General features: G+C 40.8%; 1 protein-coding gene across 2 annotated transcripts in view; it reads right to left on the bottom strand.

Annotated features, from left to right (window-relative positions):
- Nucleotides 1–7,521: 7,521 nt before the first annotated feature.
- itsn2b (intersectin 2b) overlaps nucleotides 7,522–24,959 on the bottom strand; it is a 35,073-nt gene continuing 17,635 nt past the window's right edge. Inside the window, exons 17-40 of one of the 2 annotated variants that reach the window (XM_026171056.1) lie at nucleotides 24,269–24,453; nucleotides 22,410–23,185; nucleotides 22,190–22,311; nucleotides 21,801–22,058; nucleotides 21,511–21,614; nucleotides 20,273–20,325; nucleotides 19,655–19,821; nucleotides 19,450–19,480; nucleotides 19,242–19,363; nucleotides 18,186–18,282; nucleotides 17,852–18,046; nucleotides 14,404–14,525; nucleotides 14,131–14,237; nucleotides 13,814–13,997; nucleotides 13,572–13,670; nucleotides 13,008–13,091; nucleotides 12,807–12,890; nucleotides 12,661–12,723; nucleotides 12,246–12,395; nucleotides 12,036–12,154; nucleotides 11,866–11,948; nucleotides 11,691–11,774; nucleotides 11,293–11,466; nucleotides 7,522–10,001 (exon numbers count right to left, since the gene is read on the bottom strand). In XM_026171056.1, coding sequence (XP_026026841.1) covers nucleotides 9,853–10,001; nucleotides 11,293–11,466; nucleotides 11,691–11,774; nucleotides 11,866–11,948; nucleotides 12,036–12,154; nucleotides 12,246–12,395; nucleotides 12,661–12,723; nucleotides 12,807–12,890; nucleotides 13,008–13,091; nucleotides 13,572–13,670; nucleotides 13,814–13,997; nucleotides 14,131–14,237; nucleotides 14,404–14,525; nucleotides 17,852–18,046; nucleotides 18,186–18,282; nucleotides 19,242–19,363; nucleotides 19,450–19,480; nucleotides 19,655–19,821; nucleotides 20,273–20,325; nucleotides 21,511–21,614; nucleotides 21,801–22,058; nucleotides 22,190–22,311; nucleotides 22,410–23,185; nucleotides 24,269–24,453 — 3,612 coding nt within the window. In that variant the 3' untranslated portion in view covers nucleotides 7,522–9,852. Of the gene's footprint in view, nucleotides 10,002–11,292; nucleotides 11,467–11,690; nucleotides 11,775–11,865; nucleotides 11,949–12,035; nucleotides 12,155–12,245; nucleotides 12,396–12,660; nucleotides 12,724–12,806; nucleotides 12,891–13,007; nucleotides 13,092–13,571; nucleotides 13,671–13,813; nucleotides 13,998–14,130; nucleotides 14,238–14,403; nucleotides 14,526–17,851; nucleotides 18,047–18,185; nucleotides 18,283–19,241; nucleotides 19,364–19,449; nucleotides 19,481–19,654; nucleotides 19,822–20,272; nucleotides 20,326–21,510; nucleotides 21,708–21,800; nucleotides 22,059–22,189; nucleotides 22,312–22,409; nucleotides 23,186–24,268; nucleotides 24,454–24,959 lie in introns of both variants that reach the window. The other variant, XM_026171048.1, reaches the window with a different exon arrangement.

Consider the following 24,959-nt stretch of genomic DNA (forward strand, 5'->3'; position numbering starts at 1 on the left):
CTCCTCTCGGTACTCCAATACTCTGTGCTCGACTCTCTCCTCCCCTTTTTTCTCCTCTCCTATTATCTCCACTCTTCTCTTTGCCTTTCTCTCAAAGAATACCAAAAGAAGACTAACAGTACAATTATAAGTATAAATCTCCTCTGCCCTCCCACAGTTGTCAGACAGGCCCAAAAGCCTCCGTCTCCTCTTCTCTTTCTTATGTAGATACAAATTAAAAATGTCAGTCATTCTCCTTTCATGCCCTCAGTTCTTCTTTCTTTAATGCCGTAGCAGCAGGAGGAGAAGGTACACTGCTCCGACTGTTTTCCAGAGTGCAGCTTTCCTTTATTCCGTTTTAGTTTTCTTTTTAGAGCGAGACATAGGTCAGCTCCTCGGGGCAGAAATGTGACATGAGAGACCCCGACAGGTCTGCCGAATCTCTCTCCTCTCTCTCCCTTTCCCAAACGTCTGCATGCCCTCCTCTCTGACTCTGCTGCTTTTTCCTCTTTCGCTCAACAACGCACACACAGCAGGACACATGTGCAGTTGTAAATGAAGACTCGCTGCCTCTCCTCATTTGCTCTTGGTCTGTTTTTCATGTGGAGCGCTCAGCAGGAGGGAGGAGAGAGAAACACTGAGGAGAGGAGAAGAAGGGGGACAGTGGGGCAGGAAACCAAGCAGAATACAATATTTCATGTGCAGTGTTGAAAAAAAAGTGCTATAATTTAGACGCATCACATGAAATTTCAGAAAATCACATCACGCCTGCACCCTGTAAAGCTAAGCTTTTTTTAAATGTGTAAATATATATATATATATATATATATTTGTATATATAGTCACTAATCAGTAAAAGAGGCATGAGATAAAATTCAAAACTGAGCAGCACAGTGTTTCACATGCGCAGAGATGACAGTGAGTGGCTGTGACAGATGAGGATTTCAGTCACCTGTGAAGTCACCTTCTCACTGCATGGGCACACTTTGGATATTATTATTATTATTATTATTATTATTATTATTATTATTATTATTATTATTATTATTATTATTATTATTATTATTATTATTTATTTATACTGCAGTCGGACCATGTGCCCTTACAGTAATACTTATAGCTGATATTTTAGCACCAAATCAACACTTTTCTAAAAGATCAAAAACAACTTTATATCAGATTAACACTGATGAAAATTTCATTAGCTACCCCATCAGCTTGGCAGGTTATTTTTGTGCTGATGTTACGCAAGGGGAAAAGTTTGAAAAACCCTGGAGGGCTGTGGTTGGGGAGGGTGACTGAGTTAAACAAGGTACTAAGCACTCAACAGGTATGTAGGGAAATAAAAACATGCAGTGGTATCGTTGGTAAACCTTTGCTCTTAGTTAAAGTTACTGTTACTGCTATTAGTCATGTTAACTCTGGACAAAGATGCTGGCTTTTCACTTCTTCAGAAAGGTGCCAGACTTCCTAACGTGCAGCAAAACAATTCTGAGTGTAAACAATAAAACTCAAACTTGTTCAGGCAGCCAGCTGTAGTGCGCTGCTGCACACTCATATGACACTCATCTCACTGCAACACTAGTCTTACACACCCATTAAATCACTGAGGTATATTTAAGCTGTCAGTATTTTGCTCATTCTTTTGCTGCGTGTCTGTGCAGACATGGTTTAAGCCTTTCACCCAGACAGGCTCTCCAAGATGTGTACTTTAACCTGAACCATGACCTCCTCATCCTAAACCTCATGCTACATAGTTTTATTGCCTAAAATCGACCAGAGAAACCTGAAAAGGTCCAGAAGTCAAACTTCTACCACTGCCTGCAAAAGGTCAGAAGGTCATGACTATATCATTGATAAATAACAGGCAGTTGATGCTTACAGATAATGACATCATCACTAAAAGCCAATCCAGTGGTCTTGTGAACCCCCACCTAATGCTGACCATATACCGTATATAAAAGATATGTGAGTGGAGCTACACCTTGGTTCTTTTTAAAAGCCAGCAGGGGGCGAATTGAAAGTCTACTCTTTGTAAATTATGGTCTCAGCTGGAGACCAAAAGCAGGATGTGACAGGTCAGATATGCAGACATGAAAAAGAGCCCAGAAGTTTTAGAGTATTTCTCACAACTAGTTTAATTAATACACATGTGTCTGTGGGAAAACAGGTGCTTCCACAGGGAAGTCTTAAAGTACTGTCATGTTGTTGTTTGGATCCTTGTTTTCTGTTTTATTTCTGTTCTTCTTTTAATATTATTTAGAAGTATTCTCCCCAGTGTTTCTGTCATCCATCCCCTCGCACTATTAAATACATGTTTTCTTTTGTTTATGAGGTGTTGATAACAACCAATTAACAGTTTGCTTTTCATTCAAATTATCTGCATGTGCTGCATTTAGGAATTCTGTGTTTTTCGGTTTTCGTTAGGTGAACCACACCCTTGTGACATTTGGTTTCAAAAAACTAAAGCGGATACCACAAAAAAGTTTAAGTCTTCACAAACAGGACTTTGCAAAACACTGGGTGATCCTTTTTATACTTTTATATGCAGTCTGTGATGCTGTTAATAAGCTAATATTTCATGGTGGAAATATCAGAATTGCTCCTGTTGTATTTTGATCCCTGGGCCTGAATATTGGTCAAAATAAGATAAAAACGGAAGAAATGTTAATGCATCAGCAAAACCTGTTACAAATCTGAAGATCAACCCAGTGCTGCAATATACAATCCAACAGTCCAAAATGCTGTTGATCCCCTGGAATCCACAAAAGTTTGACGTGAAAAAGTTTCATGGCATTTCGGTCTGAAGCGAAGATATGGAACGCCTGGTAGCACCTACATGGCTACAAGTAACTGACAACTAAAATTCATTTTATTTGGTCTGTTTGTCTCTTCATGTTTGTTTTACATCATCAGGAGCTGCATGAATAAATGATGTGCATGCACAGAATGCATGCCTACAGCTTTTCTCCATACATAAGCTGGTTTTCATAAAGAAAGAGTGTGCACTGAGGGTGAGTGTGTCTACCTCAGGCCTACTACTGACCATGCATAACCTTTTTTTTTTAGATACAACACAACATCCCGTTTCATAGAGCTTGAGCTTATATTTGTAGTCTATTGCATGTATGTTTTGCATTCATGCGCACACTCACCTGTATTATTAGGTGTGATTTACCATTTACGAACTTATTTCTCAGTGATACAAACAGATGTTACAGTGGATTATGCTTTTTTTGTCTTTTAGTCCAAGTGCTGACTGTTACAGGCCTTAGCTCTGCACTTACACATGTGATAGGCTCAGTTTCACTTCTGTGGTTTCACATCTAAAACAAAAAAAAATCTAATTTCTATTTCTCCACTTCTGTCAGGAATATCTGTTTCAGATTTGACACAACCGTGTTGTCGAAAATTTGCTGGATCTTTCCGTTGCTCTTTGTAAAACTGCGATCACGTTTTCCGTTCTACGCCCACACGTGCACAAGTTATTAAATCAGCATCTTCACATTTCTGTAATTCTTTAATGGCTTGTTTAACACTTAATATCACACAAAAGCCTTGTGTTACTGGTTGTGTTCAGGTCTGCACAATCTGAAATCTCAGCACATTTACATGCAAACTCCCCTCTCTTGCACAATTACTGGAGAGAAATAAATAAAATGAATCCACGCATCTTTTTTTCCTTGCCACATGTGAAGGTTATTTATAGCGCTGATATAGCAGAATTAAGGTTAATAGATATTAAATAAACCAAGCATCGCCTTATGTTTGCGATTTTAATGTCTAAACATTGTTCTTTTTGCAGAATACACAACACACAGACCACTTTAAATCCATAATGCATGTATTTCTGCACTTCCTGCTCAGGGTGCTGAAATATTAACTCTCTTAAAGCCGTGGAGTGTTTTCTGTCAGGAATTATTGTCAACCCTCTTTGAAATAGCTGTGAGTTTCAGGTGCTGAGGGGGGACGTTGGGTCTGCGCCACGCTGGGGTTTTTGCTCCACTGGTGCTTCACTTCATTATTTAAGAAGCTTCAGGGGTGAAATTTCAGGTCAGTGTAGGCAATCTCATCTCAGCACATCAGCAAAATGAAACACCATCAACTTCATCATAGATGGGAGTAATTCATATTTACTGATCAATATAAACACAAGTCGGCCAAGCTAAAGATGTCCCAAGATTCGCGTGTGCTGGCTTTGGTTAACCTGGACATATTCAGCGGTCTTTTGGCTCTTAACCTTAAACCCCAAATGGGCCACAAATCTGTACTTTCAGCTTTACAAATGACTAAACAATTTCATAAAACAGCTGGGTACCTTAGCTTTAGTGGGAACTATTTTCAGATGTGCACTAACACACATTTGAGCAGTTTGTAAGTTATTGGAACAGATTAACATCTCACCGAGTGCTGCACTGATGTGTTTAAAGGCATTTGTGGAAACAGTTTCATCGTTTCCCACTACAGAAAAAATAACCTGCCGTGAAGTAAAGTTTGCTTATCGTTTTTTATGCGTTTCTGTGGGTGTGCCACTGATTTTGGGCCCACTGTGATGGAAAAATGACAACTTTTGCGAGGCTTGTTGTTCAAATTTGGTAATGATTGAAAAAAATAATAATAACAATCACGACCTTAATTCAGTTCAACATCAGTTCATCGACAGCGTTGAGGTGAGTCCTCAATTTATTTATTTATTTTATTTTTAGCTAGGCGTCATGTTCTGATGAACATGATCAGAAATCAACACAATAGCAAAAAGCTGATTTGTGCTCGTTTTGGTGGAGAGTTTCAGTGTTTTAATGTCTAGGAAAAGACCTGTATGACGTGGACGTGGTCTTTCTCTTTCACCCTCTTGTCTGTCTGCTGCTTCAGGGCACCTTTACTCAGTGTAGGTTTTTGGTCAGGACACAAATCCCTCATTATTTCTGTGTTTTCTTTGTGAGGGTATTTGCGTGTATGTGTGTGTTACATAAGACAACTGTTCATGTGGTGATAATCAAATCATTCCCATGACTAACTCAAGTGGAACTGAGGGCCTCTCAGACTCATCCTGTATGCAGATGTCACTCTCTCCCTCCACGCTCTCTTTCTGTCTCCATGTGTGTTTATTCTCCTCTGTCTCTGTTTTTCTCCTCCCACCTCTAAACTGTTCTTTTCTTCTGCTTTGCTGCACTTTTCTTTTTCACTTTGTCTCATGCACACTCTCTCCCTCTGGCTCTTCATTTGCCATTTCTATTTCTGTCTGCCTCTGAACCTTTACTATACCTTTTTCTATAAGGAAAAAATCCTTTAAGAGTATCTTGAAGTCAAACCAGCCTCATGACTGACCTTTTTCTCATAGCTGACATACACTCACTACTCACTTGTGCCCCATTTTTCCTTTTAAATTGCCTTCCTTCTTCATGCAGTAGTTTCAGCACGGTTCTGAAAACATTCCTCTGAGATTTTGGTCCATATTGACATGGCTGCATCTCACAGTTGTTGCACATTTGTCAGCTGCACACCCATAATGACAAACTCCTGTTCCACCATGTCCCTGTGGTCATAGAGATGGAAATGGGAAGCATAAAAAGCAGCCTGAACGTTTAATACAAGGCAGGAGCCATGCTTGTGTGTTTTTTCGCCAAATTCTGACCTGACCATGCAAATGTCACAGCAGAAATTGAGACTCCTCAGATCAGGAAGCGGCCTCCTAATTTTCCATTGTTCAGTTTTGGTGTTCCTGCATGAACTTACAGGTGTGGTTGTCTGCTGCTGTAGCCGATCTGCTTCAAGGTTTAAAGTGTTGTGTGTTCAGAGGTGCGATATTTGAGTTACTGTTGCCTTTCTATCAGCTTCATGCAGGCTGTGACCTCTGGCACCAAAACAAAATGCTGCTCACTGGATATTTTCTTGTTTCTAGAGATGGTTTTGTGGAAAAATTCCAGTAGATCATCTGAAGTACTCAGAACAGCCTGTTTGGCACCAACAAACATCCAATATTCAAATTCACTTAACTTGCTGCCATGTGATTTATATGTTAACAAGCAGCTGATGAGGTGTAACTAATGAGGTGACCTGTGAGTGCATATATTTAGAAATTTAAGTAAACATTAAAAAAAAAAATTGTTTATTGTAAACGTCTTCTTTTGGCCAACCTGCAGTACCTACACAGGCTGTGGCAGGACTTTTTTCTCTGGCATGTTTCTTGTCTTCAAATCCATACAAAGTTGTTTTGAATGATTGTATACATTATTATGGGGAGCACCGAATGGTTTGATTAGTGTGACTCATCGATGACCTTCAGAAGAATGCCAGCGGGAGATTTTGGACTGATCGACAGCATTCATTCCCATCACAATGAAAACACAGAATAAGACTTGTGGAATCAATACCAAGGCCCACTGCAACTGTTCTGGCACCATGTTGTAGCCCAAAGCCTCCTTTAAGAGACTTAAGGGAAGAGAAAAAAACAACATAACATGTTTTTTCAGTGAATCTGTTTGGACAGAAACTATTTTATCCACTATTGTTTTCACTCTTAGTCTGTGCCATCATGGCAAGAATGAGGACCTGGAGATACCCACGACAGCAAGAACCACCACAAACGTCAGTGTATGCATTTTGGCAAGCTATTACAGCTTCTTTTATTTTACTGAATATGTGAATTTTAAATTGGGTCACCTTCACTAAACACATTCCGTCTATTGTCTTCTGCTTATCTGAGGTTGGACCGTGCTGGAAGCATGCTAAGGCAAGGAATTCCAGACATCCTTAACCCCAGCCACACTCTCCAGTTGGGAGAAGTACACAGGGCAGTCAATGTACGTGTCCATTGAGTTCTGGGTCTCCTCTGGGATTTCCACCGTTAGGTGTTCCAAGGTTTTTAAGATGTGGAACGCCACTGTCACAAAATGCAAACATTTGACTGATTTTTCAAGTGAATCGTATTTGTATTTAAAAATAAATAAATAAAAATCTTCAGGCAATGCTATGACACTTACTTAAATAAGTATAAATTACATTTAATCCCTTTAGTTATATCATCACATATCCCGCTGCATTAAATGCATTAGTAGGTAGAGTTCAGCTGACTTTCTCGACCCAGTCACGCAGCCGTGTGTGTTGCTGTCATCTCTTCACAGACCCACTCAGCGTGGTTACATAATGGCTGCTGCTCCTGTGGCCCCAGAGCCAGTGGAGGGTGAAGAAGGACTTAATGAGAGCTATTGGTGCGCACTGACAACTCTGCACTGAACTCTACGGACTCTGTGGCCGGACACTACGAGAAACCAGGCAAACCAAGAGTTAACTACCACCCAAAAATATATATTTCACTTGTTCAAACATGAGAATTTATCTTCAAATCACGTCCGGCTTTATGAAAACTGTAAAATCTGTTGTAGTTTAGTAAAAAATGCTGCACATAACACTGTAGTTGGAAAAAGCACAACAGCAGGATGGTGTGCTCAACTGCATAGTCTGCAGGAGGATGTTCGCTCACAGTTTAGTTATTTTAATTGGTCCTTTTTGTTTGACCGGACAATTAAATTGACAGTTTGATCACTTTTAATATCTTTAATTTGCTTTAAGAAACCCTGATACAGCGAGTGCCATATAAAGGCCAAGGTGAGTACAAACAGCAGGTTACAGAATCCGGTCAGCTGTGAACAGGCAAGTCAGGGTTAGAGAGGTCATAAACTCAGCAGTCAGTGCAGGAGGCTGAAAATGAAAGAGGAAAACAAGCTTTCACAGCCCTACGCAGACGAGGAAGTCTCACACCTTCCACAAATTAAAAAAGAAAAAGAAAAAAAAGAACAGGAGTTAACAACAAGACTTAAAAACAACCTCGTTGATTAAAAAAAAAAAAAGGGCAACTCAGTGGAGTACAAGAGCACAAAATATCAGACCTAAGAAAACAATGAACAACTTCGTCTCCTTACAATCAATCAAGGGGGAAAAAAAATGTATATGAATCCATTTCCACACATGCACTTCAGCGCTGGACGTCTAGACATCACCCAGCAGAGGTGAATGAACAACACAAATATCTGATGCAGTCGGATCAGACGTTAGCTCGTCTTTACTTTTCTTGTGTGCTCCCAAGTAAAAAGTCTATGTGACGCTGGACTGAAGTTTGCACCTCTGACCCAAAAGGAACATTTCCACATTTCCAGTAGTGCGAATGGATCTGAAGCAGACCATTTCCTGCTGTGTGCTACATGTGAGAAAGGAAGTCTGTGGAAAATATTCTGACTGGACTCAGAAGTTCATGTGTGGAAAGTCTTAAGATACTGAGCCGGCTTTCTCACAAAACAAACTCAGCGATTACCGACCGATTCTCCACGATGAAACAGAAAGGCGCTCTAAACTTTGGATAGTCACACGCATAAATTAAGAAATAAATACAACACATTTCGTTTAAATGCAGAGTTAGAAAATAATCTGAGCACACTGAGTAAAAACAACAACAACACAAATACGCAGCTTTTACACCCTTTATCTTTGTAGCGTCTTCATGGCTGACGTTCGTACGCGCCAACTTTAACTTTTTGAGGTCACAATATTACTGTAAGCAGGCAGGGACGAGAGGGGTGAGCCTTAAAATGTGTCGGCAGTTTGAAAAAGCATAAAAAAATACAAGTGGGAAAATACTGTTTGTTATTGCTCTCGATCTGAGTTACTTCAAAAAGTTAACGCCATCAAAACTGTTTGCATAAAAACACAAAACTCTCACCTTAATCATCTTAAACTCACTTGAAATTACTCGGCCGTAGCTGATTTCACACGTTAAAGAAAAAGCAAAAATAGTCTACAGTCAAGCCCAGCATCATCCCAATGAAGAGTAAATTATTTTAATCATATATTTAAAAAAAAAAAAAAAAAGGTCAAAAATGACTTTTATTAAGGCAAGAAGTTGTATCCTCCCAAAGTTGCAGGATCTGTTCGCTTCTCTATCGTTATACTTCTATTCTCCAAAGATATGTACTCACGAATCCCAACATACACACAAAACAACAAAACGAGTGTTCAGTGTTGCTACAGTGACACAGACTCAACCCAGAACAACGTATCCTGAGATCTACAGTAGTAAACTGACTTCAGACCAGCTCTACAGACTTATTCTCCAAGCTGTCACTGTCCATCATTTGCCATCTACTGTCTCTGATGTCACTGTGAGAAGTGAGCCCAGACAGTTTATGATTGGCGACAGCCACAAAGCAGGCCAGCAAAGTCTCTAAAAAGCAGTCAGTCATGATCTCCTCAGAAAAAAAGAAGAAGAAAATAATATAAAGAGTCAACTTGTATCTCTTGACAGTTAAGATAAAACACTAGTTAGTTCAGTGTCTCGTTTAATGGCCTCGGCTGAGCAGACTTGGCAAAGTGAATACTTAATAAAAACCGACTGAGATACAGAGCTCTGAGAGTCTAAAGGAGAGCACATGTAGTTTTATTGCTTTGAATTATCTGCTTCTCAGCAGCTTTTGTCTGGTCCTAAATCCATCTGAAGGTTGTAAATTTTACATAGGACTCGCATTCAACTGTGGGACACACCAAGTCTCCATACTGAGCAGGTGAACAAGTTTCCCTTTCCATCTAAAGTCATCCCGAGGAACAAAAGATGAGCTCCAATTCCTATTTCGTGGCTTGAATTGTTGTAAGGCCATCTCTACTGCAGGACTTGGATGACATCAGAAGAGGTATTATTACTGCTGGTTAATATTAAATTAATTAAGGCTTGATGAATGAGACCGTCTCTCCTTACAGCTTAGAGGAGAAACCATCTTAGTTTGTTAATGTGAAAACAAGCAGCCTTTTAAAATTTGGTTAACTGTTCTTATTTGAAAGTCTCTACAGAGGATGTAGTTTCTTGTTTCAGTTCTTCCTTTGCGGCTACTTGTGTCCATAGAGCTGTAGGTCGAGCAGGACCCACACTTCCCCTGTTGGGACCTCGTGCAGCAGAAGCCGACGCGTCGCTGGTCCCTTGTTCTCGAACTCTTTCTTTATGGTCGCCACTGGAACCTCGGTCCGGCCCAGGAACTCTGACACGAGAAAACAGAACAGCACATGAGTTCGGAGGAAGTTATATTTATTTATTTTTCTGTTTTTAAAGAAGAAAACCATGTTTAACTTTTTATACTTTTTGTAATTATCCTGTGTACAGTTTAACTAAAATATTCACCAACAACAGCCAACGTTTAACCAGTGGGGGTGTTGAGACAGTTTCAGTGACACATGGGATGCTCTTTTAATATTTCTTTTAAACCCCACAGCAGTGTGTTCAACTAATTTCACACAGTCCCCCCAATTGATCCATGTGCTGGTGTGGACCTCTGACCTCGTGTTTGACACTCCCACCCTACACCCATGTCTTAAGAGGATTTGTCATTCTGCCACTGAATAAAATAACCATTTATCTATTTTCTACAGCTTATTCGTGTCATGGGGGCAGGAGGCACACCTAGCCCCCCCTGTCTCTAGCTACCTCCTCAAGCTTATGTGAGGCATTCCCAAGCCAGAGCAGAGAAATAATCTGTCAGCTGTGTCCTTGGTTTGTCCTGGGGCTACGTCCTGGTAGTTCACTGTGGCGGGGTGTGGTTTGTGGCTTAGCTGCAGGGAGGGGTGGAGCAGTGGGCTCAGAGAGTGTCAGGGGAGGCTGGGAACAGCCAGTAATCGTCATCTAATCATGCCTCCTCTATTTCAGGAGGATGCCGTGACCCGGAGAAGAGGGCAGTCCAGACAGGAAGCTAATGCTAACAAGCGTGCCGACCCAGCTCAGAGGGGAGAGTTGCTGGAAAGTGACTCAGTTGTAGATGAATTTATAGAGAAAATTGCCGTAAATAAATACTTAGCTTGCTCCATGACATGTGTTGGGTTCTCCATTTCATAGTTTGTGTTCGGGAGGCAACTTAATCAGACGACTTAACCAGCTCCAGCTATCCACAACCTTAAACTTTCAGTCGTGACTCCGAGATAGTGACCGTAGGTGAAGGTGGGAATGTAGACTGAAGTGTAAAACAGCAGCATTACTTTCACGGCCAGTTCTCTCTTCACCACAACAGACCGGTACAGCATCCACACTAATCTCCCACTCCACCCTCTCCTCACTCAAAGACAAGACCCCCAAGATACTTTTCTGCACTTGGAGCAGCAGCTCATTCCCAACCTGGAGTGGGAACTCCACTGTTTTCTTACAAACAAGTGTTAATAATAATTTAATTTGTATACATTTACACCATAATCTAACTATTTTATGGGCTTTTAAGGAAAGAGTTCTGAACAAACTTTAGCAATATTAATAAAATGAAATAATGTAATTAGCCGGTAACTAACCGTCTGGTGAAAACTGGTCTTTTTCGTTGATGGCAATGCAGAGGACGTCCTGGTAGATGTCTTTGATGTGAAACTGACAGTTGAAGTTCCATTTGGGGTTCAGGGTGTCGTTGATTACTCTGGATGTGAAGATCTGAGCTCCCATGGTCACTTCACAGTAAGGGTTACTTTTACCTGCAGGAGGGAAAGACAGCAGACAGGCATGAGGAGGATGTAAGAGCAGGTAAAGAGAAAGCAAGTTGAGGATTGATTCAGATAATCAAAAAAAAAAAAAAGAAAAAGGAAGAGTCAAGGAAAAAAAGGAAGAAGTAAAAATAAAAGTGTAAAAGTATAAAACAAAGAAACAAAAAGAAAAGAAAAAAAAGCTGATGATTTGTTTTTAGTGCATTCATGCTCACCGTTGGGTTTTGCTGCCTTGAGTTCAGTGGCTTCTAGGATGGTGACGAGCAGTCTGCCGATTCCACTGCCTTTCATAGAGCGTGCTGTAAACACGTGCACAGAAAGCTTAAATGATTATTTGAGATTATCGCGTTTAGGTGACACGAATGTGGCTCTTGGAGTGTAGACACAAACCTTGATAAACCTTGTCCCTTTTTTTCTTTTCAGTCTCAATAAATTCCTCAGACGCCACCTTAATCTTCTGAACCCACGCCGTCCTGAAAAAACACAAACACGCAGGAATTCGTACAAGCCACTGATTCACTGGCACATTTCTCTGTGCGTACGCCGACGTGTGCACATACCGTTCATTAATGTTGTCTGTTCTGAGCATGTAGACTTTGTCAATGTGTGAGATGTGGAAGATGGGCTCATCGCTGGAAGGATCTGGAAGCTTGACCAGAGCTTCGTTCAGGAGGACGGGCTACAGGAAACACAAGATGAAACACGGTCGGGCACAAACACAAAGTCTAACGTTGCCTCAAAGGAGATTTCCACTCGTGTGCATCTCTTACTGGTTTGTAGATCTTTAGCTGTACGTTATTCTTGTTGCTGAACAGTTTATCAGGTCCAGATGAGGTGAACTGTTTAGCCGCGTACGTTAAAAGCAGGAAGTCGTTGAAGAGGAAAGCCCAGAGTTCCTTGCTGCTCTTTGCCTTGTACAACTGTGACGATAGAGTGATACAACCGCACATGTATGATTAAACACTTAAAAAACTAACAACATTAACTGATTTACTTTCGCAAATCTTCAGCAAAACACGACTTTAAATTATTTAAAGCTTACTGGTGTCTGAAGATTTTACTTTGTGGTATGAGGCTTGTAACCAGTAACACTACTTCCTGGGATTTGAACCATTAAGTTTCAAATTTCATCATCCGTTATGCCCCATCCTGCCAGCCAATATGAGAACCTGCAGTGAAACTCACCTTGCCGCTGTGGAGCAGTTTTCTGGGGCCCAAACAGTTGGTAAGGGAATTAAAGACCAAATGCTGTAAAAAGCGAGAAAGTTTAAAACAACGTTTCAATGTTTTCACACAAAGATCCATGAAGGAAAAACCGTAAATCTCAATACCTCGACAGGACCGTCACAATTAACGTGGCTCTGAATCCACTCCAGTCTATCGGAGTTCTCCTTCTCTCTTACACCCTCGTTCACCTGCACAAGGTAATCGCCCAGAAACACCACATCAGATTCTTTCAACCACAACACAGAGACTTTCTAATTAAGCGACTCACTGGGTTCATTAATAAAGGAAATGATGATCATAAAAACCTGTTTACAGAGCTCCTCCGCCCTCTCCAGCGCCTCTTTCAAAGGACCTCGGTCAGCATGACCCTCTGCAGTGCACTCCAGGATCTGCACAAGTAAATACACTAATAAGCTAATCGTGTTCATATTTGACGTTAATTTTATTAACAACTATTTTCCGTCACTGAAGAGTGTCTTTCATTGGATACTCTGTCGATGAACATGCACTGCAAAGATATTGGAGCGTAATTTTGACTACTTCTGGCAGTGGAAGCTGATACCTGGTGCAGAATGAGAGCTTACCGTGATAACTTCTGATCACGTCCCTGAATGTAAAGCTCTGGCTGAAAATACTCTCCAGGGAGAACATTCATACTTAAAGTAAAAGTATCGTAGAACTGGAAAAAAGCGCTTGCATAGTCCGTCACTCTCCACACCCTTATAAATTCTGTTTTTGTATATTAATGTGAGTCTAAATATTTAAAACAGCTAACAATAAAATAATAGATACAATTATGACAGAATTTATAAAACAACCAGAAAGTCAAATGCAGCCAGTTAAGGCCACACTTGAAAACGATGGCCTACGTTTTTGATGTGCAGTGGGTAGCGAGTGATCCTCTGCATTGGTTTCAGCAGGAAGCTGGACAGCGGCATTCCTTTACACCTGTAGTCTGTGGCGATTTTCTAAGAGAAAAAAGACAACATTAAAAGATTAACAGATACATTCTTGTCTTTCAACAAAACCGGAACCCCTAAAATTCCCAAACTCTAAATGGAAAACATGAAGCTCTCATTGGAAGCGGACAGGATGTGGGAATCCCTCCTACCCTCATGAAGTCCTTAAAGTCTGAATCATTGTCAGTGCGAGTCTGCAGCAGTGTGGCGCCGTTGAACTGGGATGAGCAGAAACGGATGTAGGGCTGCATGTGGGACAGCTCGGCAGCCAGGATATCTCCAATCATCCCCACTGGATTGTTCTCTCCACCCGTCTTCTTACGAACGCGGAGCGCCCTGCACACATACACAAGACAAACCCCCAACATGCTTTTTTACACTGAAAAGAAATCTGCACAAACACTCTTCACAGCATTTCCTCACGCTATCAGAAACACTGTCGCCTCTTCTCTGCCCACAAGGTATTTACTTGACAAATTTTGAGTTGCAGGCCAGCAGTTCCTTCCAGTTGACAAAAATCATGCTCATCTCTGACTCATTCAGCCGGCCCGACGCAGACATGGGCTTGCAGAAAACCTACACAAGCAGAGGAAAAAGCCACAAATATTACAAAACACACCAAGTCCCAACTCACACACACAACACCGTAAGAACTGCAGCGTGTAACTTTTCTTGGTGTGATTTTTGAGAACGCTACTTTTTGCTTTTACATGTATTATTCAGCAGATTTGTGTGAAATTACCTCCAGCACTATCTGCAAATCTTCCACATATTTTTCCTCAGTTTCTATCAGCTCATGGATGTAACCTTGCCTCTTCTTCTCTTGAGGGCTCAGTGAATCCAGGCTGTTCAAGTCCGCACACCCTGCAAAACAGGAGCAACACCCAGAGGAGAGGTTTGCATGAAAAAGAAAACCAGCCAACCAGTCCATCCACTTCAACAAAACCCACAAATGACTGCTTGTACCGATAGCCCAGGTTTGCGTTTACTGCCTCCTGCTGGAAGTGTCTGCACAGGAAAACAAAAATGATTCCTCCTCTGTACCCTCTCATACATTACTTTCAGAAAGGTTTAAAAAAAAGCAGGTGGCAGACGACAACCGTCTAACACACACTTACCTGATACAGGGCGCCCATTCATCCACTGTGAGGATCCCATGCAAACTGACTGCTCATCCCCTATAAACTCCTTTCTTTCCTCTCCCTCTCTTGTTTCACTCTCATCTGCTGTGTCATCCCAAAGGTTTAGAAAGTGAAATCTGTTCTGTGAATCCATTGCTACGACTGATTGTAGCTGTCTGGCTGTTCGCTCAGTGTGATTGTACTCTGTCTCTCCTGTCAAGTTTGGCTCTTTCTGTGCCGTTATCTTCTTGCTGGGATAAATCCGTTTGTACCAAAACAGGAAAGGGAGTCTTTTTTTTTTTTTTCTTTCCCAACCTTGAATTGAAGGGGGGGGGAGAAGGTGGATAAACCTGACCTTCTCCTATTTTTCTGCACCTTCATCCATTAATAAGTCTATAAAACTGTGGATATTCACATGTTTTTAGATAAGGTAGCCCAGTACAGGTTGGCCAAAGTCACATAGATAACATTAAACAAAAGCAGAGAAACAAATCCCAACTATTCAAGAAGCAATTCTTTGGGACTAAATTACAAATCAGATCCATGCATGTAAACAGAGAAAAAAAAAAAAAAAAAAAAAAAAAAAAATCACAAAAACAAGGTGAGATGGTTTTCATCTATTCGGTCATCTTAATCGTGTGGATTTTATTGAACATGTAAACACTGAGCACAACTCACACAATCTTTATTTTATTTATTTTATTTCAGATTCAGAAAATATACCACACAGATCTTCCATCACCTTTGTAGCACAAATGTTTGGTATATCTTTAAAGTCAGTTGTGCAAACACTGTTAGTGTTGTTCTCTATGGCAGCCTTTCACCTGAAATCCCAACAAATAAACTGTGATAAAACAAATACAGGCTCTCCCCACTCCCAAAAACGTAAAAAACCCTTTAACAATGATTAGCTCTTCTTGCATTACAGGTCATCAAACTCTTTTGTACCATTTCTAATTTCTCCCTGGAGTCAGTGCACCAAGAGAGCATCCACAGGATATAAAGTCTTTCACCCATTGATCTGAATTTATCCCCAATCCCAACATTAACCAGTACCTCTTTATTTATTTTAATATGTAACCTGTGGTTAACACTATCAGCAGACATGCATTCACTCCCTTCCACAATAAAATCACCCTGAGCAGCAGCAGAAAAGCAGCATTCATTAATATAAAGTGCAGCACTCATCTTTAAATATCACCTCTAAAAACAAGGCTTACTGTAACACCCTTTTTACACATGCACCGCAGTCCTGAACCTTTCTAGACCTTAACTATGTGAAAATGCAAAATCCAAATGCAGCTGGATTGAACATAAACTGGTCTTTAACCAGATGGTTGTACCATCAACTGAAACAAAACACCTGTAACACCTTAAATGCAAATGAATCATCAGGTTGTTATGACACTGAAACTTTGAATCAATAAAGTGGAAAAAGTATTGACAAAAAACATCTAAAGATGAAGTTGTGGCCATTGAAAGGATTAAACTGACACTAGTTAACTCTGAGAAAACAAAAGAAAACATGAAATTATTGCTTTTAGATATATGGACTTATTAGTTTCACACTTTGGTTAAGTTTAGGATAAACAAACCGGTTTAGCATTGTAAAACCAAAAACAAACAAACAAATGAAACCCATAAAAAACAAACAAACAAACAAACAAAAAAACTTTTTCCCCAGTTACAAGACCGAGACATCACAAAAATGTGATTGGACACTTGATGTTTGTAGGAATAACACCAGCAGAGAGATAACAGACAGTGCAAACACATCTGAAGGAAACATTTTCTGTTGTGTGCTACAAGAAAGAAAGAAAACTTCAAGGGACAACATTTCAATCTGGAGTTCATGCGTGACAACAGGCCATGTCTTTAATGGTTTACTCACTCTAAAGCTGTTTTCCCACATGAACTTTGGGAAATTTAGCAAGAATTAAGTCAGAATATTTTCCTTTCTCACATATGGCACACTCCAGGAAATATTTTTCTTCAGATGAGTCCATATTTGGTGTGATTTAAGTGAGTGAACTGCCTGTAAAAAGCATGCAGGAGGTAGAAACATGACACCCACCATCAGCTTTGCAGTTTGCACCATCTAATGCACCTCGGTGAGGCAAGTCCTAGAAACGTTTGCTGCTGTAGTCTAAGTTTGATGCAGATATGCTCATACTGGATTCTTTGTTCCCTTTTTGAATCACTTTCATTAAGACAGCAGGTCAGACTTTATAACATTTCACTGGAAGGACAGCAGTCGGACCTTTTCAATCCTCCTCAAAATTATTCACATTTTTGAGGTTTATCATGATCTCAATCTTTAGTATGAAACAAGAGTTAAGGCAGCTGCAGTAACACTTTACCATCATGTCTGATTAAAGACACATCTCTGAGGAACAGTTAGGTTTGTGTGAGCAGAACTCCAGAAACTGGAGAGCCAATAACGGAAAAGAGAAACATATGACAGAGACAGGTTTGGGCTGAATGAGGGAGGAAATGTGTCTACCGAAGGAAGAAGAAGCCACAGAGAAACCCACTATCACTCAGCGTCAACTTTTACAATAAAAAAAAACAAAACAAAACCGAAGGAATCAAAAAGTCACAGAATCACCACAAAGAGTCATGAAAAACTAGCTTCACTCCCAAGTTAATTTACTCAAGCCCCCCTCATTTTTAATTTTTCACCTGCTGCTTGAGGTTGTCTTAAATATAGTGAACAAAATGAAATTTGCTTAATGGGAGAAGTTAGAAGATAAGTGTCCAATCACTTCAGCCCGTCAGAGCAGAGTGTGATAGTGGGTCTCTCTGAAGTCGGGAGGTGAAGAGGGAGAAGAGGTGGAGGAGGAAGAGTCTTTCTACCACCCTAAAAAGAGAAACAAACGAAGAACAAGAGAGAGGGAGAAATACAGATTGGGAGGGGGGGGAAGACGGTCAGTGTGAAGAAAAGTGTGACAGACGAGCTGATAATAAACTATCAAGGGTCGCAGATAGGCAGGTACGGGTAAATGAACAAACACTTAAGAATAGTTAGTCATACAGGTTTGAAGCAACATGGAAGAGAGATTTACATACACTGCTGACTGGGGTCAACGTCCGCCGTGGTCATCTGAACATAATTGGTGGGGAACAATCCAGTAACCCCGTTGGATTCTCCTTTCCACCAGTCAGGGTTACTCTTGTCTAAAACGTTGATCAGTTGCCCTTTAGAGAAGCTCATCTCTTCCCCATTGGCGGCTGTGTAATCATATATGGCGATCACCTGGCAGACTGAATATGAAGAGGACAGTGAGGTTATTATTTTTGCCTAGTCCACGCTGGTATTTTATTAATGCTGTAAAATGCATGCTGCTTTGACTTTTGTCCTCCCCCAGTGACTTAAAGTGGTGTCTGTGTGTGTCTGCGTTACCTGGTTGAGGTGCTGGTGTGGACTTGCCACTGCTGGATTCCAGTACTTTAACATGAGTAGCAGGGAACCAGCCCTTCTGACGCTTTTTACCACGAGCCTGGAGTCAGAAAATACAAACAGTCACTGGCTTTCAGTGAGGTTTTAATCAGACTCACAATTTTTTTTCCAAAGTTCATGATTGCTTGAGTGTTATGCCAAAACAAAAGGAATGTTTATGTCCGAGCAAATAATCATTTCATTTTTCTCCCAAAGAAAAAAACACCTCTGCTAGTCAGAGTCAATAAAACAGACCTCTCAGTCTGCTTTTCACTGCTGGTACCTTTTAGAAGCTTTTGGTTAAATTATCTGACAAATAATGTGATTTGCTGCACAGTTCATTTTACTAACACAACATCCAGCGACTAGTTGTGTACAATACTGCAAAACTTGGTACTGATTTGAACCAAGTAAATAGGCCCAGTATCACAGATACCAAGTATCTTTGAACAAGGCAGATGGGCATGCTGGGAATTCTAATGTGCAGGAATGTGGAAAATGTGCAGGAACCTGTTGAAGTCAACAGTGCAACAGCTTGTGTGATCATTGTGTGTTTGTTGTCCAGCAGTATAATAAATTATGTTTAGCAAAGAAAAAGATAAAAGTGGTTCTCTAAGGAGGAAGGAGAAACGTAGGCAGAATGAGTACAGCCACAACTTTGGAGATGAGTGCTGTCAATGACTTTGTTGAGTGCAAGGCCTGAAAGAGGAAGATGAGTGACTGAAACACTTCTTATATGTTGGAAATATGTACTCATAGTGGAATATGTGTGTGTGAAATATCTATAAGCTAAATAATGAGGAATTTTATAAATGAGTGTGCTTGTTATACGGTGACCAATCCACTCAGTCTGTGAGGACCTGTGGTTAATGGGCTTCTCACCGTTGTTCGTGCTTATAGACATTCGAGTTGTCTTTGTGCCTTTGTGTCAGCAAGGATGAATCTGTTTTGGGCTTGTGGTAGCCTAGTTAAAAAAAAAAAAAAAAAAGACTATAACTTTAAAAACCCCTAAACGCTGACCTGCAGTTCACCAAGCCACCAGCCTGAGACATCCTTGCTGAGGATGAGGATGAGCTGGCCATTTTCCAGATTCAGCTGCTCAGGACCAGTAGAAGCGTGAGGTCTAGTAACCTGAGCGACCTCTGTGGACATAAAACACAAACAACTTATTTCAGAAAAATGTACAATCAGGACTTCAACAAAACATGTTTGAAATTTAGAACGTTACCTTGCTTTTTCTTTCCAGATGTGCTCGATGTCTGAAAATAAAAGATGGGTTTATATTTTAGTATGTGTTCTTTTATAACCCTTTATGTTATAATGCAATCTATTATGAAATTGTCACAAACTGAAGTCTTAAATAAGACCTTCCCAAATTATTTATTGCAGCAGACCAGTTCATGCCCCGTGTGTGTTATGTTGAGTGTTCTTACATCTGTCTCTTTAGGTTTGACGTAGTTGCTGGGGAAGACGCCCGTGCGGTTTCCTATCGAGCCGTTCCACCACTCTCCATCTCTCTTGCTCACCAGGATCACATCTCCCTCTTTGAATGTCAGATCACCGGACTGTGGAGACTCGTAGGTGTACAAGGCCACAAATTCTGGAAAAGAAAAAGAATCAAAAAGACTAAAACACAACAATACAGCTATAGGCCCACGTGTTGTTTACATCGATAAACTAACCTCCATCATAGTCCAATTAAAAGAGTCAACAAATCCTGAATGATAGCAGATGAACAGTAATGTTGAATTTTGAATGAAGCATATATTATCTAAATAAATGTGAAAAGCTAAACAAATCGACATCAAGGAGGGAAAAATTGTGTAGTTTAGGCTGTTCAATCATTTAATCTTTATAAAATGTTAAAATATGATCCCAAAAAGTTGATTCTGTTCATCTGGACGTTGAGTTTTCAGTGGGAGAAATGTTTCTTTGCTTATCCAAGTGACTTCCTCAAACAGACTGTCAAACAGACTGCATACAGTTTGGACTCTTAGTTGTATTCAATATCAGGAAGCGCAGTTTACATTTCACAAGACTTTTTACTTTACCTTCAAGCTGCAGGCTATCCCCATCAGGAGCATCAGCAGAGGAGCTCTTCACACTGTAAAGACAGAGACAATATTACAATACATACATGCATAGTAGTCTGGCAATCCACCCATGCATCTCCCAAAACTTATGACGCCACACGCAAAGTTTAACTAAAGAAATGCAAACCTTTCTAGTCATTGGGGAATCTGCTCAGGCCTTCGTAAACCTGCTGTCTCATTGTTTTGGTCACCAGCCAAATGTCACAAACACAGATGAACCTGCACTTGACTGACTAGTAAATCAAGAGCTTAAACTTCAGGCTCAGTTTCCTACAATACCAGCTGGAATCAAAGTGCATATCCTGCTGCACCTGTGAATGTAGGTGACTGGTCATGTTATCATGCGGCTTGACTTGACTGATTTAGTTTGAGATAATGGCACCAAAGTTTACATATGGAAGGCACACAGGATTACAGAGTTTATGCAAATTAATGGAGATTAATTAATTAAACAAAAGACAATGAAGTATGTTTTTCTGTTTTACTGATTTTACATAAGTACACAAAGCCAACGTTCCCACCATACAACAGACTGACTAAATCAGGCTGGCCAACCCTTGAAAACATATCTCCTTATGTTTACATTTGATTGAACGTGAAAGGTGAAAAACTGTATTTTTCACATGATCACTAAGACTTGAATTCAGCCGTGTGTCAGTAGTGAATAATGTTCATCCACACAGGAATTTTCTGCTTATTAGTGGTCTAAAAGAGGTCTAAATTATACAAAGTGTACAACCTCAGATTGTCATGAAGGCTGAAGTTCAGATTAAATCTGCTTCAAAACTAAAAGTTAAAATGCTAAAATGATTAATGTTAAACAAGAAGAGATGTGTTTTCCCCTTTTATACATATATATAGTGATGGTAATAAGAGTGATATAGTAATAAGAGTCATTTTTAAAGAGTAAACCATAATAAACCAAATATTAACATTTTTGCAGCCTGAATTACTCTTTAAGCTGCGTATTTCATTACAGTAAAGTTTCAGGAAGAAAGTGTCTCCTAAAAGGAAAGGGAAAAAAAAAAAATCATTCTCAATGAGGTTTGTTAGTATTATCAGAAACTAAAATAACAGTAAGCGTTTCCATTTCCAAGGCTATAAAAGACTGTTGAGATTTTGAATCCAAATCCAAGAAGGAAAAAGCTGCTGATGTCTTAGAAAAAGTAAAGATCCACACATAAGCAAGTACTTACTTTGAACCCTCATCTTCTCCAATAGGTTTCACATATGTTTTGGGGAACCAGCCCTGTTCGTCGTTCAGTTTTCCCAGCCACCAGTTCTCCTGCTGCTCCAATACCTGAATCACATCGTCCTTATTAAAGTTCAGATGACTATCTGTCTTTGCTGTCCAGGAACAGAGCGCCTGGGCTAACAGGGTACCCACCACCCGCTGATGAAAAGATAACAGCACAGAGAGGTTGAACCTATCCACATAATAATTATACAGTTGTAAGGAGCAGTAAGTGCTGTGTGAAGCCCTCACCTGTTCCTGACTCTCAGAAGTTGCAGGGTTTGGAGAATGTGTTGGTGTGAAGGCGGATTTTGTCCCGGACACTTTGGCAGCCTTAAGAGCATTACTAAGCTGTGACTGCAGCGGTAGTTTAGCAGGAGGAGCAGGAGCAGTGCTATCAGCTGTATTCGATGGGCCCACTCTCTCGACGTAGCTCTCTGGGAACCAGCCCATCGTCCCCTGCTTGCTGCCATACAGCCAGCCTTCCTCTCGCTCTGTCGTCTCATCAACCTGAGCAGAGGAGAGAAGGTTTGAGACAGGAAAGTTAAAAGCTGAGGGTCAAAAAAACAACAACAACAAGAAAAAAAAAAAGAAAGAAAAAAAAAGAAAAGAAAAGAGTGAACCCCTGATTTTATTCCTACCTCGATGATGTCATCTGTTTCCAGGCTGAGCTCTTCGTTGTTTCGTGCAGTAAATGGGTAGACTGCTTTGAAGGATGTGAGCGATGCTGACTTCCTGTGCTGCTTGGCCCTCGGCTGCCCGCCTGTAGCACCAAATCAGACATCATAAAGTGAAGTGATCTATAAAACAAAGACAACAGAAGCTGATAAAGGTTTCAAAACATGCAACTGTCCCTCACACCTTTCCGCTCCTCCAGCCCTCTCAGCAGAGCTTGAATATCAATCTTCCCTCCTGTTTTAGGTGGTTGCTGCTGCTGCTTCTGCTGACGAGACGCCTCCTCCTTCCGCTTTCTCTCCTCTTCAGCTTTCCTCCTCTTTTCTTCCTCCTCCTTTCTCTTCCTCTCCTCTTCTGCCCTTTTTCTCTCCTCCTCACGCCTCTTCCTCTCCTCCTCTTGCTGCTGATGAAGCCTTCTCCTCTCTTCTTCCCGCTTCCTCTTCTCCTCCTCCTCCTGCTTTCGCCTTTCCTCTGCGTCTCGGAAAGCTGCTTCAGCAGCCCTCTGTCTTCTCCTCTCCTCCTCCTCTCTCTCCCTTCGGCGCTCCTCTTCCCTTCGCACCTCTTCTAACCTTTTCCGCTCCTCCTCTAACCTCTTCCTCTCCTCCTCCTCCCTTCTGCGTCGTTCCTCCTCTTCTCTCCTTCTCTTCTCCTCTTGCCTCCTCTCCTCCTCCAGTTTTCTCCTCTCTTCTTCTAGCTTCCTCTTCTCCTCCTCCAGCTTTCGCCTCTCCTCCTCCTGCCTCCGCCTCTCTGCTTGGCGCTGGCGCTCTTCTTCTTCTCTTTTCCTTCTCTCCTCTTCCTCTCGTTTTCTCCGCTCTGCCTCCTCCCTTGCTCTGAGCTCTCGTTCTGCCTGCTCCTTGGCAGCCTGGATGAGAGCCTGTCTCTGTCTCTCCTCCTCTTCCCTCTGTTTGGCCTCCCTCTCTTCCTGAAGCTTTCTCTGACGCTCCCTTTCCATCCTAATACGCCTGTAAATGAGAAAAAAAAACAAGCTTTAAAAGTCTGAACATTAAAATGAAAAAGTTATTTGTGATGATGTGAGAAAATATTCAAAACAACCAATATATCAGGGTGCACCACACCTTCCACCCCAGCCCAGAAGAATTTGATCAGAGGACTGGAAAGTTGAGTTTATAAGGCATACACACCTCAAATTAACGCACTATTAACTGGTCATTATGTATTTAACTATTACTAAGTTAAACTGATATAAAGATAACTGAAGAAAAGGCAGAAAGATTTAAATGTTTTGAGAAGAGGCCATGTAGGAAAAATATCTCAAAAATTAATCCAAAGCTATTTCAACTGGTTTGAAGAACATAATTGCAAAAAACGTCTGAGGACAAACAGAAGACGCTGGCCATGGCACGGGAACCTTTTCTAGGCTAAAAGTTTTGGATCTACTAAAGCAGCGGTCCCCAACTCCCGGGCCTCGGACCGGTACCGGGCCGCGAGAGTTGGGGCTCGGGTGTGAAATGTATGGTTTTCAGGGTTTTTATCGGTTTTCAGCATTATTTTGTTATCGTTTTTATCATTAACTCGGTTTTCCTGGGTCTTTTCATGTGTGTTATGAATAAATCTTCTTTTTTTGGTACCGGTACTAGTTTTATTTTGTTGTATTTATCCGCGACACCTTAAAGGCCGGTCCGTGAAAATATTGTCAGGCATAAACCGGTCCGTGGCGCAAAAAAGGTTGGGGACCGCTGTACTAAAGTGTCAATCTCAGCGTAAATTGTTCGATATGGATCCTGCCTATTTTGGGGTTTTGTTTTTTGAACTGATGACATTATTTTCATCTCGGAATTGTGTGAATTATCAGTATATGGAGTTGTTACATTTTTTTCTATTGGTCTCTTTATCTTTTTGATCATGACAAAAAAGGTTATTTTTTTAAGTAAACAACATCATCAAACTTGACTGAATAACAAATTATATCCAGTATTCAATAACATCTTAATACGTTTTGTGTTGGTTGGAAAAAGAGCATATGGCATCTGCTGTATAACTGATGACTAATATTTATAACACACAAATGTAAATTCAAAGTGTACCTCTGAGCTTCTTCCTCTTCCTCCCTGCGCCTCCTTTCCTCCTCTTGTCGTTTCCTCTCTTCTTCCTTCCTCCTCATCTCCTCTTCTTGCTCCTTCTTTCGCATGAGTTCACGCTGTTTGTCTTCTTTTATGCTGCGCAGTTTCTCCAGTGCAGCCTGCTGATTTCTTTGGCTCTCTCTCAGTTCCTGGTGTAAACAAAGATAGTTCACATAATTACTAGCAGTCTGAAAGATAAATGGCTGAATTAAAGGATGCAAGACGGACATGGGCACAGTCTAAGGCCTATAAACAAACAGCATCCAACACCTGACTAAATATTATGAAAAAGTAGAAAAGAAAGAGATAAATTAGGGGACCAAAACACAAGATACAACAAGGCAAGAACAATAATGAGACCTAAAGCAAAAACCTTTAGTAGGTAGAAGAGGTTACGGAGGCAGGCCAGCAGAGAGAGGAGAGCCTGGAGTATTGACTCCTCAGCACCCACACACTGAAAAGGGGAATGAAATGGGCGAATGGGAAGAGAGGAAAGGATCCAGTGTAGGGAAGAGCAGAAATGTCCAGAAGACGAGGAAAAAGAGGAATCAAAGTTTAAGATGTCGTATCAGATGCCAAAGTAGGAAGTATGGCAGGGAATGAGAAAGACAAAAAAGGCCTCAAGGGCCAGGAAGCAATATTAGTGATCAGCTGT

Source organism: Astatotilapia calliptera, chromosome 1, assembly GCF_900246225.1.
Source record: "Astatotilapia calliptera chromosome 1, fAstCal1.2, whole genome shotgun sequence".
NCBI classification, from domain to species: domain Eukaryota; kingdom Metazoa; phylum Chordata; class Actinopteri; order Cichliformes; family Cichlidae; genus Astatotilapia; species Astatotilapia calliptera.